General features: G+C 47.1%; 2 protein-coding genes across 9 annotated transcripts; one reads left to right on the forward strand and one right to left on the reverse strand.

The window, feature by feature from the left end:
• Nucleotides 1-2,580: 2,580 nt before the first annotated feature.
• LOC121328420 (F-box only protein 2-like) lies at nucleotides 2,581-8,412 on the reverse strand. 4 transcript variants are annotated; one of them, XM_041273067.1, is made up of 6 exons: nucleotides 8,256-8,412; nucleotides 5,577-5,675; nucleotides 4,730-4,856; nucleotides 4,426-4,521; nucleotides 3,638-3,776; nucleotides 2,581-3,131 (listed from the first exon to the last, which is right to left on the reverse strand). In XM_041273067.1, the coding sequence occupies exons 2-6, from the start codon at nucleotides 5,662-5,664 to the stop codon at nucleotides 2,997-2,999; spliced, it is 585 nt and encodes a 194-aa protein (XP_041129001.1). In that variant the 5' UTR covers nucleotides 5,665-5,675; nucleotides 8,256-8,412; the 3' UTR covers nucleotides 2,581-2,996. The 4 variants fall into 4 exon arrangements, with proteins under 4 accessions (XP_041129001.1, XP_041128999.1, XP_041128997.1 ...); XM_041273065.1 differs by lacking the exon at nucleotides 8,256-8,412 and adding an exon at nucleotides 8,066-8,195 and having other exon boundaries at nucleotides 5,577-5,678; XM_041273063.1 differs by lacking the exon at nucleotides 8,256-8,412 and adding an exon at nucleotides 8,066-8,194.
• A 1,059-nt stretch (nucleotides 8,413-9,471) lies between these two features.
• On the forward strand, nucleotides 9,472-14,682 carry LOC121329367 (F-box only protein 6-like). Of its 5 annotated transcripts, none has more exons than XM_041274941.1 (6): nucleotides 9,480-9,966; nucleotides 10,636-10,906; nucleotides 11,208-11,328; nucleotides 11,939-12,034; nucleotides 13,340-13,475; nucleotides 13,774-14,682. In XM_041274941.1, exons 1-6 carry the CDS (start codon nucleotides 9,793-9,795, stop codon nucleotides 13,924-13,926), a joined length of 951 nt encoding a protein of 316 aa, XP_041130875.1. In that variant the 5' UTR covers nucleotides 9,480-9,792; the 3' UTR covers nucleotides 13,927-14,682. The 5 variants fall into 5 exon arrangements, with proteins under 5 accessions (XP_041130876.1, XP_041130875.1, XP_041130877.1 ...); XM_041274943.1 differs by having other exon boundaries at nucleotides 9,811-9,961; XM_041274944.1 differs by lacking the exon at nucleotides 9,480-9,966 and adding an exon at nucleotides 9,976-10,078.
• The last annotated feature ends 428 nt before the right edge of the window (nucleotides 14,683-15,110 follow it).

The following is a 15,110-nucleotide window of genomic DNA, read 5'->3' on the forward strand; positions in this document are numbered from 1 at the left end:
TCTTTCTGCGTACTTTCTTTTTGGTCCTTTTTTAATGCTCTATAAAGTGTCTCTTTTCGCTGAATATTTTTTTAAATTGATCTATTAAACCATTTTGGAATTTAGTTTTACATTTAGATTTGTCTACTTTAGGGATGTAATTGTTTTGCGCATCTAGTACTACATTTTTGAAGAACAACCATCCTTCTTCTGTGGGTGTTTTCTCTATTTTACTCCAATCTACTTCTGTTAGTCTTTGTTTCATACCTTGATAGTTTGCTTTTCTAAATGTTTTGAAGCTGAAAAAAAGCTGCTTGATGAGATTCTGGGATCGATAAGCTACTAACAACCAAACGAGCAAGATGGGCCGAATGGCTTCCTCTCATTTGCAACATTTCTTCTGTTCTTCTGTTCTTGTCACTGCCTAGGGCCCCGCACAGCCTGAGACCAGCATTGAGGGGGAGTGAATGAGTAAATGAATGCATGCTGCTGCTATCCCATGCTTTATCTCTCCCAGTTAGCAGAGGGAAAACAGCATGGGTTTGATTGGTTGAGCAGGACAGTGGCAGGACATGAGGAGAGTGTATATAAGGGGTTGCATGAGTGACAGCGAGAAGAGACTGCAGTGAAAGCAATAATAATAAAAGGGTTTATTATTTTGGAGGTGTCAGTTCTGGCTCCTAAAAGAAATGTTCTGTTTATTAGCAATAAATCATAAAATCAAGAATTCCACACTCTCCCTGAGTCCTGCTTCATAAACCTGACAAAAAGTTACATTAGTGTACAGAAGCGGGATTATGGAGCACTTGCCTCAGAGCCTGCTGTCGGCCTGCGCCAGTGCCTGGCCATACGAACCAGATTCCCCGTATAGAAGCTGGGCACGCTTGCAGCCGAATTATGTACTTGGCCAGGCGGGGGTACCCTGTCTCCCTGCCTGCCACGTAAGGGGACTTTGCCATGGTGGCCTTTGTCCGTGGCCTGACCCTGAATGCCCTGCGCCAACAGGTCCAGCTCGCTGCCTTAACCTCCCTAGAGCTTGCCTTGGCCCACGCAGAATGGGTGGAGGCTGTGTTTGAGGAGGGTAAGCGTGACTAGACCTCTGGGGGAACACGTGAGAGAGGAGAGAACGGACCGACCACCCCAGGTCCACTGCACATCAAGCCCAGCCAGAAGAGAAGGAGACTGCAGACAGCCAGTCGCTCCTCCCTGGATCTCTAACCTCACCATCCTGGGGTTAGCTAACCCTGGGGATGGGGATCTCAAGCACAATAGAAAGAAAGCAACGCTGATGTACAGGTAAGTAAGCTGGGCTGAGCTGAGTGGGGGATGGAGGGTGGTGATGCTGGGACGCCAGAATCACTGTTGAGCCCTCTTGAGGTGTCGTGGGCTAGTCAACAAAACACAGAGGATGGAAGGTGCCCACTTGAAGACCCCAGAGATGTACCCTACTTAGCTCAATCCAAACGGTTGTCATGCTGATGCGCTGGGGAGACCGCACTGGGTTGATCCCCGGAGCCAGCATCGCAGCCGTTGTGTGTGCTGATGCGCTGGGGAGGCAAATTGAGCTGATCCCTGGAGCCAGCATTACACTTCAGAAATCAACACCAGACAGAAGGATATCTACACCATCAGATGGAAAACAATGCAAATGGATGGAGATGCAGATAGATCACATTAGTTTATTGCAAAGCTACATCTTAGTTGGTGCTTATCAAAGCAGCATCTTAAGTCACTTCAAATATGAAGTTTACAGAATCTACTCTCATGTAATGGAAATCGTCAGCAGTCAGCAGTCAGACCCCCCCCCCCCCCCCCCCCCCATCACCCCAGCCCGGGGCTGAGAGGTTTCCTCGACTTGCTCCAACAAAGGACCTGAACGTAGGTTGACCTTTCCCAGAAATAAAACCACTTTGCATCCAACTAAAGGGTTCATTATTTTGGTGGCGTGAAATCCGGGCCCTGAAAGGAATTTTGTTTATTAGCAATAAATCTTAAAATCGAGAATTCCACTCTCTCCCTGACAAAATCTTACAGTATGTATAAAGTTTGTTGTATAAAATAAATTATAAAATAAACTTGATTATACTGCATTTGTATTTTTAGCAGTAATAGCTCTAAAATGTATGTGTCTGCGAGCATATCTGAATTTATTTTTAAATTCCATGATACCGCGATATGGAAATTATTAACGATCGATATTATTAACGATATCATATCAAAATATCAATATTGGTGCGTGCGTGCGTGTCTGTGTGTGTGTGCGTGTGTGCGTGTGTGCGTGTGTGTGTGTGTGTGTGTGTGTGCGTGCGTGCGTACGTGTGTGTGTGTGTGTGTGTGTGTGTGTATGTGTGTGCGTGCGTGTGTGCGTACGTGTCTGTGTGTGTGTGTGTGTGCGCGTGCGTGTCTGTGTGTGTGTGTGTGTGTGCGTGTGTGTGTCTGTGAGCGTGCGTGCGTGCGTGTGTGTATGTGTGTGTCTCGGTGTCTGTCTGCAGGGATTGACTTCCTGTCTTGCTCTCTGTTCAGCCTCCTCGCTCAGTGAAACTGTTTAATCAGGTACAGAGCTGTTAGTCCTAAAAAAATAATACAAACACCAAACACTTATGGTATAGCAATGTATTTAATATACATTTACTTAAATGTACAGCTTTTTGTCGGATCACAAATTCACCTGCTTAGGACAGGTCTCCAAATAAACTATAGTATTTCTTTCACTCTGTACATACAGGTTCCACATTGTCCCCTAGATACTGGCTGTAGTTAACAGCAGCAGTGGATTACATTGATATGAAATGCAGCCGGCGATAGAGTGCAGTGCTGCTCAAAGCAGATTTAAATAGATATTTCTTCCTGGTTGAAGCAAGAGAAGGAGTGGAGGGTTACACCCTCCCTATTGCAGAAGCTCAGCATAGTGATGTCTGAACAAGAGCAAAGCAGACAGGCATAGATAGATAGATAGATAGATAGATAGATAGATAGATAGATAGATAGATAGATAGAGTACGTATTGTAGAGTTCCCTCATGGCTGCACTTCCACTGAGCTGTTTGTGACTCGAACCCCAAACCAGCCATCCCAGTACTTGATGTCCTGACCTCCGTGTTCAAAACTAACAAAGCGAACTCCAGGGCCATAACCCTCGAAGGTGTGCGTCATCTGTGGGACAGAGAGAGAGAAGAGGAGAGGAGAGGAGTGGAGAGGAGAGAAGAGGAAAGGAGCGGAGAGGAGAGGGAGGAGAAGTGGAGGAGGAGAGGGAAGAGAGGAGAGGAGAGAAGAGCAGAGAGGGGAGGGAGGAAAAGTGGAGGGGGAAAGAGAAGAAAGGAGAGAGAGAAAGAGGGAGGGAGGAGAGGGAGATGGAAAAGTGGAGGGGGAGAGAGAGGAGAGGAAGAGAAAGAGGAGAGGAGAGGGAGGAAAAGTAGAGGAGGAGAGAGAGGAGAGGGAGGAAAAGCTGAGGGGGAGAGAGATAGGAGAGAAGAGGAGACACACACACACTGACACTGACACACTGATACACACACACACTCTGACACTGACACACACACACGCACTGACATACACACCCTTTGACACACATTGACACACAACACACACACACACTGACATACAGCACACACACACATACACACAGACACTGACACAACACACACACACACACTGCTGACCTGGTTCCAGCTGCAGTCTGAGTTCTCCGGCTCCAAGGTCACAGGGTCTGGTTTGAATTCCTGGACTATCTCCTGGCTCTCGTTGAGCAGAGACACACATAGCTGGTAAGTGCAGCCGCAGTCTGAGCGCCCTGCATACCTACACAGCACAGAGAGGGAGGAGAGGGCAGTGACTCCCCCAGGAGAGAGGAGAGGGCAGTGAGGGAGGCAGAGAGAGAGGAGAGGGCAGTGAGGGAGGCAGGGAGATGGATTAGAGGGCAGTGAGGGAGGCAGGGAGAGAGATTAGAGGGCAGTGAGGGAGGCAGGGAGAGAGATTAAAGGGCAGTGAGGGAGGCAGGGAGAGAGGAGAGGGCAGTGAGGGAGGCAGGGAGAGAGAAGAGGGTAGTGAGGGAGGCAGGGAAAGAGGAGAGGGCAGTGAGGGAGGCAGGGAGAGAGGAGAGGGCAGTGAGGGAGGCAGGGAGAGAGGAGAGGGCAGTGAGGGAGGCAGGGAGAGAGGAGAGGGCAGTGAGGGAGGCAGGGAGAGAGGAGAGGGCAGTGAGGGAGGCAGGGAGAGAGGAGAGGGTAGTGAGGGAGGCAGGGAGAGATTAGAGGGCAGTGAGGGAGGCAGGGAGAGAGGAGAGGGCAGTGAGGGAGGCAGGGAGAGAGGAGAGGGCAGTGAGGGAGGCAGGGAGAGAGGAGAGGGCAGTGAGGGAGACAGGGAGAGAGGAGAGGGCAGTGAGGGAGGCAGGAAGAGAGGAGAGGGCAGTGAGGGAGGCAGGGAGAGAGGAGAGGTTAAGACACATCCTCACCAGTCTTGCACCATGATCTTGGGCTGCACCGTGTCCAGCAGCTCCTCGGAGCAGCCCTCAGCTCGCAGGTCCACCAGCTGCTTCTTCAGACACAGCCTGCAGAGCACAGAGAGGCAGTTAGGAGTCTCTAACGACAGAGAGACAGAAGGGCTGGGTATGAGGAGGCTCCCCAGGGGTACACTAGTATATTGAAGGAGTAGAGGGTTGGCGGCCCAGTAGGAGACAGAGAGCTGGGAGTTGGGAGCTGGGAGGAGGGAGCTAGGAGTAGAGAGTAGGGAGCTGAGAGTAAGGAACTCGCTCATACTCAAAGGACGTAGCAAAGTAGCTCTGGACCGTCTCGTCTGGGAATTCCTTCCCACAATCCCCTGGGAGCTCCTCCACACGCCACTGACAGCCACCATTTTCTGTGATCTCCCAACCTTCTAACTGCTCTGTGAAAAAGGAGAGAGAGAGAGTCAATTTAACTGTATATCAATACTACCCCAGACTTCAAACTGCTCTGTGAGGGAAGGGGAGAGAGGGAGTCAATTAAACTGTATATCAATACCCCAGCCTTCAAACTGCTCTGTGAGGGAGGTGGAGGGGTGGAAGAGAAATAGAGAGAGGGATATTTATCTTTATCGATATCCCACAGCCCTCACACTGCTCTGTGAGAGAGGGAGAGGGAGAGGGAGAGGGAGAGGGGTAGAGGGGTAGAGGAGAGACAGAGAGAGGGATATCCCTCTTTATAGAAATCCCACAGCCATCAAACTGCTCTGTGAGAGATGGAGAGAGAGAGGGAGAGAGGGGGAGTGGTGGAAGAGAGACAGAGAGAGGGATATCCCTCTTTATAGATATCCCACATCCCTCAAACTGCTCTTCCGGGCTTTACAAATCTCACAGTGGGGAGAAACACGTGCAGTAAAAAGCAAAGTAAAAGACAACTCTATCAGCACAGCATGACAGAAGCATGCAGACAGACCCCCAGGGAAGCAGGCTGAAGGGAGTGCATTGTAAAAGAGTACGGAAGAGGAAACAGCAGGGACTACTGGACAGCGAGGAAACTGCACCAAATGAACATCAAAACTAAAGCTGAATCACAGCAAGCAGTCACCACAGCCATGACAGCATCATTGAGTAAAAGCACAGGCAGGGAAGCTGGGGATGCAAACCTGCTCCGTGGGGGTTCTGAATGAGATTCCTCTTCTCCAGAGACAGCAGCTCTGCAACCATCTCCTCGCTGAGCTCAGACATCCTCATGCAGGGACCTGCTGCTAAATAAAGGGTTAAAACTAGATCCACAGGGACTGCTTATTAATGTAGCATTGAAATCTACAGATCATAATACTGACCAGAGAGGCTGTGTCCACAGCACTGCATTACCACACATGATCACCCCCTGCTCACCCCTCAGACTGCATTACCACACATGATCCCTGCTCACCCCAGACTGCATTACCACACATGATCCCTGCTCACCCCAGACTGCATTACCACACATGATCCCTGCTCACCCCAGACGGCATTACCACACATGATCCCTGCTCACCCCTCAGACTGCATTACCACACAAGATCCCTGCTCACCCCTCAGACTGCATTACCACACATGATCCCTGCTCACCCCAGACTGCATTACCAGACATGATCCCTGCTCACCCCAGACTGCATTACCACACATGATCCCTGCTCACCCATCAGACTGCATTACCACACATGATCCCTGCTCACCCTAGACTGCATTACCACACATGATCCCTGCTCACCCCAGATTGCATTACCACACATGATCCCTGCTCACCTCAGACTGCATTACCAGACATGATCCCTGCTCACCCCAGACTGCATTATCCACACATGATCCCTGCTCACCCCAGATTGCATTACCACACATGATCCCTGCTCACCTCAGACTGCATTACCAGACATGATCCCTGCTCACCCCAGACTGCATTATCCACACATGATCCCTGCTCACCTCAGACTGCATTACCACACATGATCCCTCTCTGCTCACCCCTCAGACTGCATTACATAAGAACATAAGAAAGTTTACAAATGAGAGAAGGCCATTCGGCCCATCTTGCTCGTTTGGTTGTTAGTAGCCTATTGATCCCAAAATCTCATCAAGCAGCTTCTTGAAGGATCCCAGGGTGTCAGCTTCAACAACAGTACTGGGGAGTTGTTCCAGACCCTCACGATTCTCTGTATAAAAAAGTGCCTCCTATTTTCTGTTCTGAGTGCCGCTTTGTCTAATCTCCATTTGTGACCCCTGGTCCTTGTTTCTTTTTTCAGGTTGAAAAAGTCCCTTGTGTCGACACTGTCAATACCTTAGAATTTTGAATGCTTGAATTAGGTCGCCGCGTAGTCTTCTTTGTTCAAGACTGAACAGATTCAATTCTTTTAGCCTGTCTGCATAGGACATGCCTTTTAAACCCGAAATAATTCTGGTCGCTCTTCTTTGCACTCTTTCTAGAGCAGCAATATCCTTTTTGTAGCGAGGTGACCAGAACTGAACACAATATTCAAGATGAGGTCTTACTAATGCATTGTACAGTTTTAACATTACTTCCCTTGATTTAAATTCAACACTGTTCACAATGTATCCGAGCATCTTGTTGGCCTTTTTTATAGCTTCCCCACATTGTCTAGATGAAGATATTTCTGAGTCAACATAAACTCCTAGGTCTTTTTCATAGATTCCTTCTTCAATTTCAGTATCTCCCATGATATTTATAATGCACATTTGTATTTCCTGCGTGCAGTACCTTACACTTTTCTCTATTAAATGTCATTTGCCATGTAAATGACAAAAGAAACAAAAAGAAACAAGGACCAGGAGTCACAAATGGAGTTTAGAAAAAGGGGCATTCAGAACAGAAAATAGGAGACACTTTTTTACACAGAGAATTGTGAGGGTCTGGAATCAACTCCCCAGTAATGTTGTTGAAGCTGACACCCTGGGATCCTTCAAGAAGCTGCTTGATGAGATTTTGGGATCAATAAGCTACTAACAACCAAACGAGCAAGATGGGCCGAATGGCCTCCTCTCGTTTGTAAACTTTCTTATGTTCTTATGTGTCTGCCCAGTTCTGAATCTTGTCTAGATCATTTTGAATGACCTTTGCTGCTGCAACAGTGTTTGCCACCCCTCCTATTTTTCTGTCGTCTGCAAATTTAACAAGTTTGCTTACTATACCAGAATAATGTAGATCAGGAATAGCAGAGGACCTCATACTGATCCCTGTGGTACTCCACTGGTTACCTCCCTCCATTCTAAGGTTTCCTTAAAACCATGCTGACCGTCTCCCAGGATACTGTTACCATATAGGTAACCACACATGATCATTACCACACATGAACCCTGCTCACCTCTCAGACTGCATTACCACACATGATCCCTGCTCACCCCAGACTGCATTACCACACATGGTCCCTCCCTGATCACCCCTCAGTCTGCTATGCAGAGCACAGACACAGCTGCTGCTAGGAGTACTGAGGTTTTAAATAAAGATTATTGAAGTGAGAGAACTTGACCTGTAGCAGAAACAGCACCATCACGCTTACTGACACCAAAAACAAAATCTAAAATCAATCTTTGATTCCCAGCAACTCGTTCCCAGTTTAGAGGCCCCACCATGCCAGTGGCTCAGTGTACTCACCCTTTGGGGTTTAAAACCAGATCTCCAGCTCTCAGTAAACACTGAAGCAAAAAGCAAGCCCACAGCAGTGACACAGTGAGACTGAGCTGTTTGCTTGTGCTCTGGAAGTGCATCGATGGTCTGTGTTATGAGAGGGCACTGGCTACACCCACCCTCCCTCCCTCCCTCCCTCCCCCCCCCCCTCTCTCACCGCAGAGCAGGGATTGCAGACACTGCACTCTCCAGAGCTTCTCTGCAGTGTTTCTCTCAAAGGGACAGAGTGGACGTTGGGAGCTGGGTTGCACACTCTCATCGGCAAGGCCCCCTGGGTCACACTGCCAGGAATAACCCCTCTGGTTGTGCCTCTTCCTGGTTTGGGTCTGGTCTCTCACAAACTATTGCAATGGTGTGTGGGCCGGCCGGGGCAGGGTGCATCATGCACATAGAAATCCCCTCCAGTTCTCAACAGGTACCCGTATTGAATCAGAAACCTCTAGATATTACATGCTGTGTGTGTGTGTGTGTGTATCATGTATATCAAAAGTGTATCACTTTTTTCCACTGTATATCATGTATTATGTATTTCTCTATTTGAAGTATTATGGATTTTCTTGTATTTATTGCATCTTGTAAAGCGCTTTGTGATGGTGTTCCACTATGAAGGCGCTATATACAATAAAGATTGATTAATTGATTGTGTGTGTGCGTGTGTGTGTGTGGGCAGGTAATTTGCAGACAAATTGAGAAAATGTCCCCACAAAGACAGTAACTCCTGAAAAAACAGCATTGTGGGAACGGCCACACTTCGTAAAACACTTTTTCTAGAACTATATATGCCGTCAAAAAAAAAAAAAAAAAAAAAAGTGCCAAAATATTGAGTTTGTTGTCGACTTTCACCCTGTGTGGAGTTTTGTCTGACTGGAATTAGAAACAGTAAATAAAAATATAGTGAGAGTGAATGAGAAGCCCCCACAAATACAGGAATTTAAACCTGTGTGTCAGTGTGTGTGTTAGTGTATGTGTGTGTGTGTGTGTGTGTGTGTGTGTGTGTGTGTGTGTGTGTTAGTCAGTATGTGAGTGTGTGTGTGTGTGTGTGTTAGTCAGTATGTGAGTGTGTGTGTGTAGTGAGTGTTAGTCAATGTGTGTGTGTGTGTGTGTGTGTGTGTGTGTGTGTTATTGTTAGTCAGTATGTGAGTGTGTGTGTGTGTGTGTTAGTCAGTATGTGAGTGTGTGTGTGTAGTGAAGTGTTAGTCAGTATGTGAGTGTGTGTTAGTCAGTATGTGTAGTGTAGTGTTAGTCAGTGTGTGTGTGTGTAGTGTAGTGTTAGCCAGTATGTGTGTGTGTGTGTGTAGTGTTAGTGTTAGCAGAAAGAGGAGGGGGCGGAAGGCGGGCTGTATATCTCTGAGTGAAACACACTCATTTCACTTCACTTTCACCCCCGATGCATTCCAGTTAACGATGCTTTCATTCTTGATCACAGAGGTTACAAAACTAACAGAAAGTGAAATCGCACAAACCACGTGAGCTTCTTTCTTGGTGTGGAGCGACGCCTCAGAGCTCGCAGTGAAATTGTGAAGCCGATCCTTTCCTGCGCAGCCTGCGGGTTCAAACTGGCTGAGATGAAACAGCAAGTTTGTTATTATGCTTACTACTAGCTGCCGCGCAGGGACTGGGCTATACAGTGCGCTGGGAGGGACTGGGAGAGATTAGACAAGGATGAAGACGTATGACCTAAGAAGTAGCCGTACATGACTTTGTCATTTACTGTGTATATTAACATAGAGCATCGGTGTTCCGACTGGAAAAGAAAGTGTAACCCAATCTCTCTTCACTTCTCGTTGGGTACGACGGTCTGGAAGAAGAATGGGCCAATCACAGGGAAAGAAGGAAAGCTACGCAGGGAAGCCGGAAGGAACGGTAAGGTAATACAGTGGCCATTATCCTTGCGGTTAATTGGTTTATTTTTAATTAAAGCGGGGGGGTGTTTAGCAGGACACGTCACATTTGGACGGGTCGTATTCGAGTGTGACAGGGGTATGGTTATTGTTTGCGAGTAACCGGTCAGCTACGCGATTTGCGCTTCGTTTCTAACTTGAATTTTACGCATAAAACAATTCAGCTACTTCCGTGTTATAGTCGTTGTAGAGCTCCTTGAATCCTGTCTAGTGTTCACTTCGTTAGTGAGCTCACAGACAGTGTCGGTGTCTTTTAGGTCATACAAATAACGACAAGAGGTATAAACAGCTTTGCACAGAGGTCTGTTCTTGAGAAAGTCAGAACTGAGAATGAATACAGTTCCTGTTGTAGAGCTGTACTCTAAAGGGCGTGTTAAGGGTTCATATTTACTGCCTGTGTGAACACAAGGGTGCTGCACTTACCACTAGATATCCTTATTGTCCTGTACTAAAAGATAAAAGAAAGAATATATATATATATATATATATATATATATATATATATATATATATATATATATATATATATATATATATATATATATGTGTGTGTGTGTGTGTGTGTGTGTATGTCTTATTTCTGGATGTATAGTAATTGTTTGGAATTATTTTATTCTCCCTCTCTCCTCTCTGCAGCCTGGCAGTATGCAGTCCCTGTTCAGTGAAGTGCCAGTGTTTCTGCTTGAGGAGATCCTGGTGCAAGTGCCAGCCTTGGACCTGGTCCATCGCTGCCGGCTGGTGAGCTCGCTGTGGCGTGACGTGGTGGACAGCGCCTCCCTGTGGAAGAGGAAATGCGAGAGGGAGGGGCTACGACCAAGAGACCCCGCATCCTCCCAGGCGGACTGGAGAATCTTCTACTTCCTGAGCCAGTGGAGGAGGAACCTGCTGAGCAACCCGCGAGCTGAGGGTGGGTACAGAGGGGTCAGAGAGGGGTCCCAGGGAGGTCACATCACAGTGAGGTCAATGTGTATTGCACAGGATCTCGGAGAACTTTGGCAGAAACCTTCTATCACAAGTATTCTAGTTTTTCTATCACAATAGTGAACTATACAGATGAATGTATAAGAGTACAGTCCAGTAGTATTGAGAAAGTGGGTTATGTTTCAGAGTGAACAGAGATCAGTCAAAGACCCTCAAGGAGACCGGCTCAGAGTATAAACTAGGAGAGGGATCCAGACTGACCCCGTGCTCCTCTGTCTGTCTCTCAGAGGGTTTTAACAACTGGACACTGTGCACAAACGGAGGCAACAAGTGGAAAATTGAACCCGTTGACCTGCAACATGCCCTCCCTGATGAAACCGTCCAGAAGTACTTTGTCACGTCGTTCTCGTGAGTACCTCCCCAAGCTCGCTTTTACACAGGTTTCTACCCTCCACAATGAAATAGAAACATATTCATTTTATAGTGTCAGTGGTATGGTGTGTGTCACTGACTCTCTCCTCTCAGTCCCTGCATGAAGTCCCAGTGTGTCACTGACTCTCTCCTCTCAGTCCCTGCATGAAGTCCCAGTGTGTCACTGACTCTCTCCTCTCAGTCCCTGCATGAAGTCCCAGTGTGCCACTGACTCTACTCTTTCCTCTGTCCCTGCATGAAGTTCCAGTGTGTCTCTGACTCTCTCCTCTCTCCTCTCTCCTCTCAGTATCTGCATGAAGTCCCAGTGTGTCACTGACTCTCTCCTCTCTCCTTTCAGTCCCTGCATGAAGTCCCAGTGTGTCACTGACTCTACTCTCTCCTCTCAGTCCCTGCATGAAGTCCCAGTGTGTCTCTGACTCTCTCCTCTCTCCGCTCAGTATCTGCATGAAGTCCCAGTGTGTCACTGACTCTCTCCTCTCTCCTTTCAGTCCCTGCATGAAGTCCCAGTGTGTCACTGACTCTCCTCTCTCCTCTCAGTATCTGCATGAAGTCCCAGTATGTCACTGACTCTCCTCTCTCCTCTCAGTACCTGCATGAAGTCCCAGATCATTGATCTGTGGAAGGAAGGATACTCAGACCACATGCTTAATGAGATTCAGCCTGACATCGTCTGCAGCGACTGGTGAGAATTCCCCTGTCGGGACAGTGCCCTGGTGGTGCAGGGGAGCTGTGCCCAGCTAACCTCTCTCAGCCCTCTCAGTCTCTACCTGTTCCCAGCTAACCTCTCTCAGCCCTCTCAGTCTCTACCTGTTCCCAACTAACCTCTCTCAGCCCTCTCTGTCTCTACCTGCACCCAGCTAACCTCTCTCAGCTCTTGCTGTCTCTACCTGCACCCAGCTAACATCTCTCAGCTCTCTCTGTCTCTACCTGCACCCAGCTAACCTCTCTCTGCCTCTCTCAGTCTCTTACCTGTTCCAAGCTAACCTCTCTCAGCTCTCTCTGTCTCTACCTGCACCCAGCTGGCCTCTCTCTGTCTGTACCTGCACCCAGCTAACCTCCCTCTGCCTCTCTCTGTCTCTACCTGCACCCTGCTAACATTTCTCTGTCTCTACCTGTTCCCACTAACTTCTCTCAGCTGTCTCTGTCTCTAACTGTTCTCTGTAACTCTGGGTTGGGTGCTTGGTGGGCCTGCAGAGTGAAAAGAAGCAGTCAGCTGACGGCACACGCTTCGGAGGACAGTGTGTGTTTGTCTTCGTCGCTCCTGAGTCAGCACCGGGGTGGTAGCGGTGAGCTGAGCCTAAAAATACAATTGGGAGAAAAGTGGGGTAAAATTAATTGCCAACTACTAAATTAAAAAAAAAAAAAAAATTTAAAAAGTGTGCATTATCCTTGTTCAAGCGAAGTTAGCCATTTTTAAATCCCAAAAAAACAAAATTTCAGCCACTGGTTTTACCAATGCCTGGAGTGTTTGCTTGTTAGTAGTATTCAGGTGTTTTGTTTTTGTTTTTTGTTTTAAATTACCATTTGGTAAGGAACTTGGACAAGTTTACACAGAGGTAGTGTGAGGTGGTGGGCTGTGTGATGTGAGTGAGGCAGGAGACCTCATTTTGTTATCTTAACCATCACACTAAATATTTGTATTGTAACATTTGTTGATTTTTTACAGTTTTTATTGCTGTCTGTGCTGTGGTGGTTTTCTTTTTGTGGCTGTCTTGTTTTATGTAATGTTGTTATTGGTTCAATAAAGGGATTTTAAACTCTCTCTCTCTCTCTCTGGACTCTGTTCTCTATTTTTTTCCTTTTGTTTCAGTACATTTGTACTCCTTCAGTTTGTTTGGTCTCTTTCTTCTGTGATATTTTATGCATTTTTTTGTTTAATTATTTCACAAATTATGACATTGTAAACATCATAAAACTAGGTTATTTTAGTGACATTGTGAACTCTCTCTCCTCTCTCTCTCTCTCACTCTGTCTTACCTGTGCTCAGGTACGCTCCACGCTGGGACTGTGGCTCAAAGTACGAAGTCTGCATCCAGCTGCTCTCTGCAAAACAGAAAGTGATCCAGCAATTCAAACCCGAGCCTGTCATCTTCCCGCAGTGGAACGACATGGAGTGGAAGCAGGTGAGAGCAGTGAGGGAGGAGAGAGGGGGCTGTGCTGCTGTTTCATGGGGTGAGAGCAGTGAGGGAGGGGAGAGGGGGCTATGCTGTTTCACAGACCCTGTTCAGTCCCTGTTGAGTCCATCCTGCGGCTGAGATGTTAAATCAGTGTCCTCTTGTAAGGGACTCTGCATATAATGCACAGTTCACAGCCTACCTATGTAAAGCGCTTTGTAATGGTGGGCCACTATGAAAGGCGCTATATAAAAATAAAGATATTATGATATTATTATTTACAGCTCAGTATCGTGTCCCTTTTCAGATGACACACGTGTTCAGTGGCTATGGGCGTGGGGTGCGCTTTGTGAAGTTCAGCCATGGAGGCAGCGACACACAGTTCTGGGCAGGCTGGTATGGGATCCGAGTCACAGACAGCAGTGTGATGGTGGAGGCTGAGCACAGAGCGAGGCAGTGAGGCACGGGACAGCCTCCCTGCAGAGGCACCTGGCCGGACAAACACAGCAAGAAGTGACACCTGATTGCACCTGTCGACTGCACAAGAAAAACAGTCGGCTACTAGTCCCATAATACAGGACTCCCCTTCCTTAAACTGGCCACAGCCATCATTCCAGCACAGTTTTATAGGAATGTTCCAGGATCACGGGAATCTTGACTGCACAGACAGGGTAGAAAGAATGAATCAGTCAGCTGTACTTGGTCACTAAGGGTTACCAGCTTGCTGTCCAGTGAGTCTCTTGTTCAGCTTCCATGCAAGGTGCTTTAGACTTCGCTGGCTCTTCATTGGGTTACACCATGAATAGGATATGAGAGTGGACAGTGAAATGAAGGCAATGCACAGACGGCAGCTCACTGAAGCAACGCTACAAACCCTGGTGCAGCACAGGGAGTGCCTGGAATAAACACAGGAAACTGAACGCTCCAGGCATTTTTACTCTGAGTAAAGCAGCTAGTATCCCAGCATTCCTGGGATCATTAGCCTCTCATCCAGTCAGGAACCTCTGAGTGGTTTTGTTTTTCTCGGTATGGTCACCATCCCAAAGAAACCATCTTTTTAAAGTAATGTCGGAACAGGAGGTGACCTCACTCCGATCACATTGAAGACAGCAGAAACATTTGCAATTTTATGAATTTTCTTGTAGTGTTTGTTTTATCCGTCTGTCATCATGAGTATGTGTTCTGTGTATACAAATTAAAATATATAACGCTGCAATCCAGCCTGTTGATTTAAGAACATAAGAACATAAGAAAGTTTACAAATTAGAGGAGGCCATTCAGCCCATCTTGCTCGTTTGGTTGTTAGTAGCTTATTGATCCCAAAATCTCATCAAGCAGCTTCTTGAAGGATCCCAGGGTGTCAGCTTCAACAACATTACAGGGGAGTTGATTCCAGACCCTCACAATCCTCTTTGTAAAAACGTGCCTCCTATTTTCTGTTCTGAATGCCCCTTTGTCTAATCTCCATTTGTGACCCCTGGTCCTTGTTTTTTTTTTCGGGTCGAAAAAGTCCCTTGGGTCGACATTGTCAATACCTTTTAGAATTTTGAATGCTTGAATTAGGTCGCTGCGTAGTCTTCTTTGTTCAAGACTGAATAAATTCAATTATTTTAGCCTGTCTGCATATGACATGCCTTTTAAACC

The sequence above is a fragment of the Polyodon spathula genome, chromosome 16 (assembly GCF_017654505.1).
Source record: "Polyodon spathula isolate WHYD16114869_AA chromosome 16, ASM1765450v1, whole genome shotgun sequence".
Lineage (NCBI taxonomy): Eukaryota > Metazoa > Chordata > Actinopteri > Acipenseriformes > Polyodontidae > Polyodon > Polyodon spathula.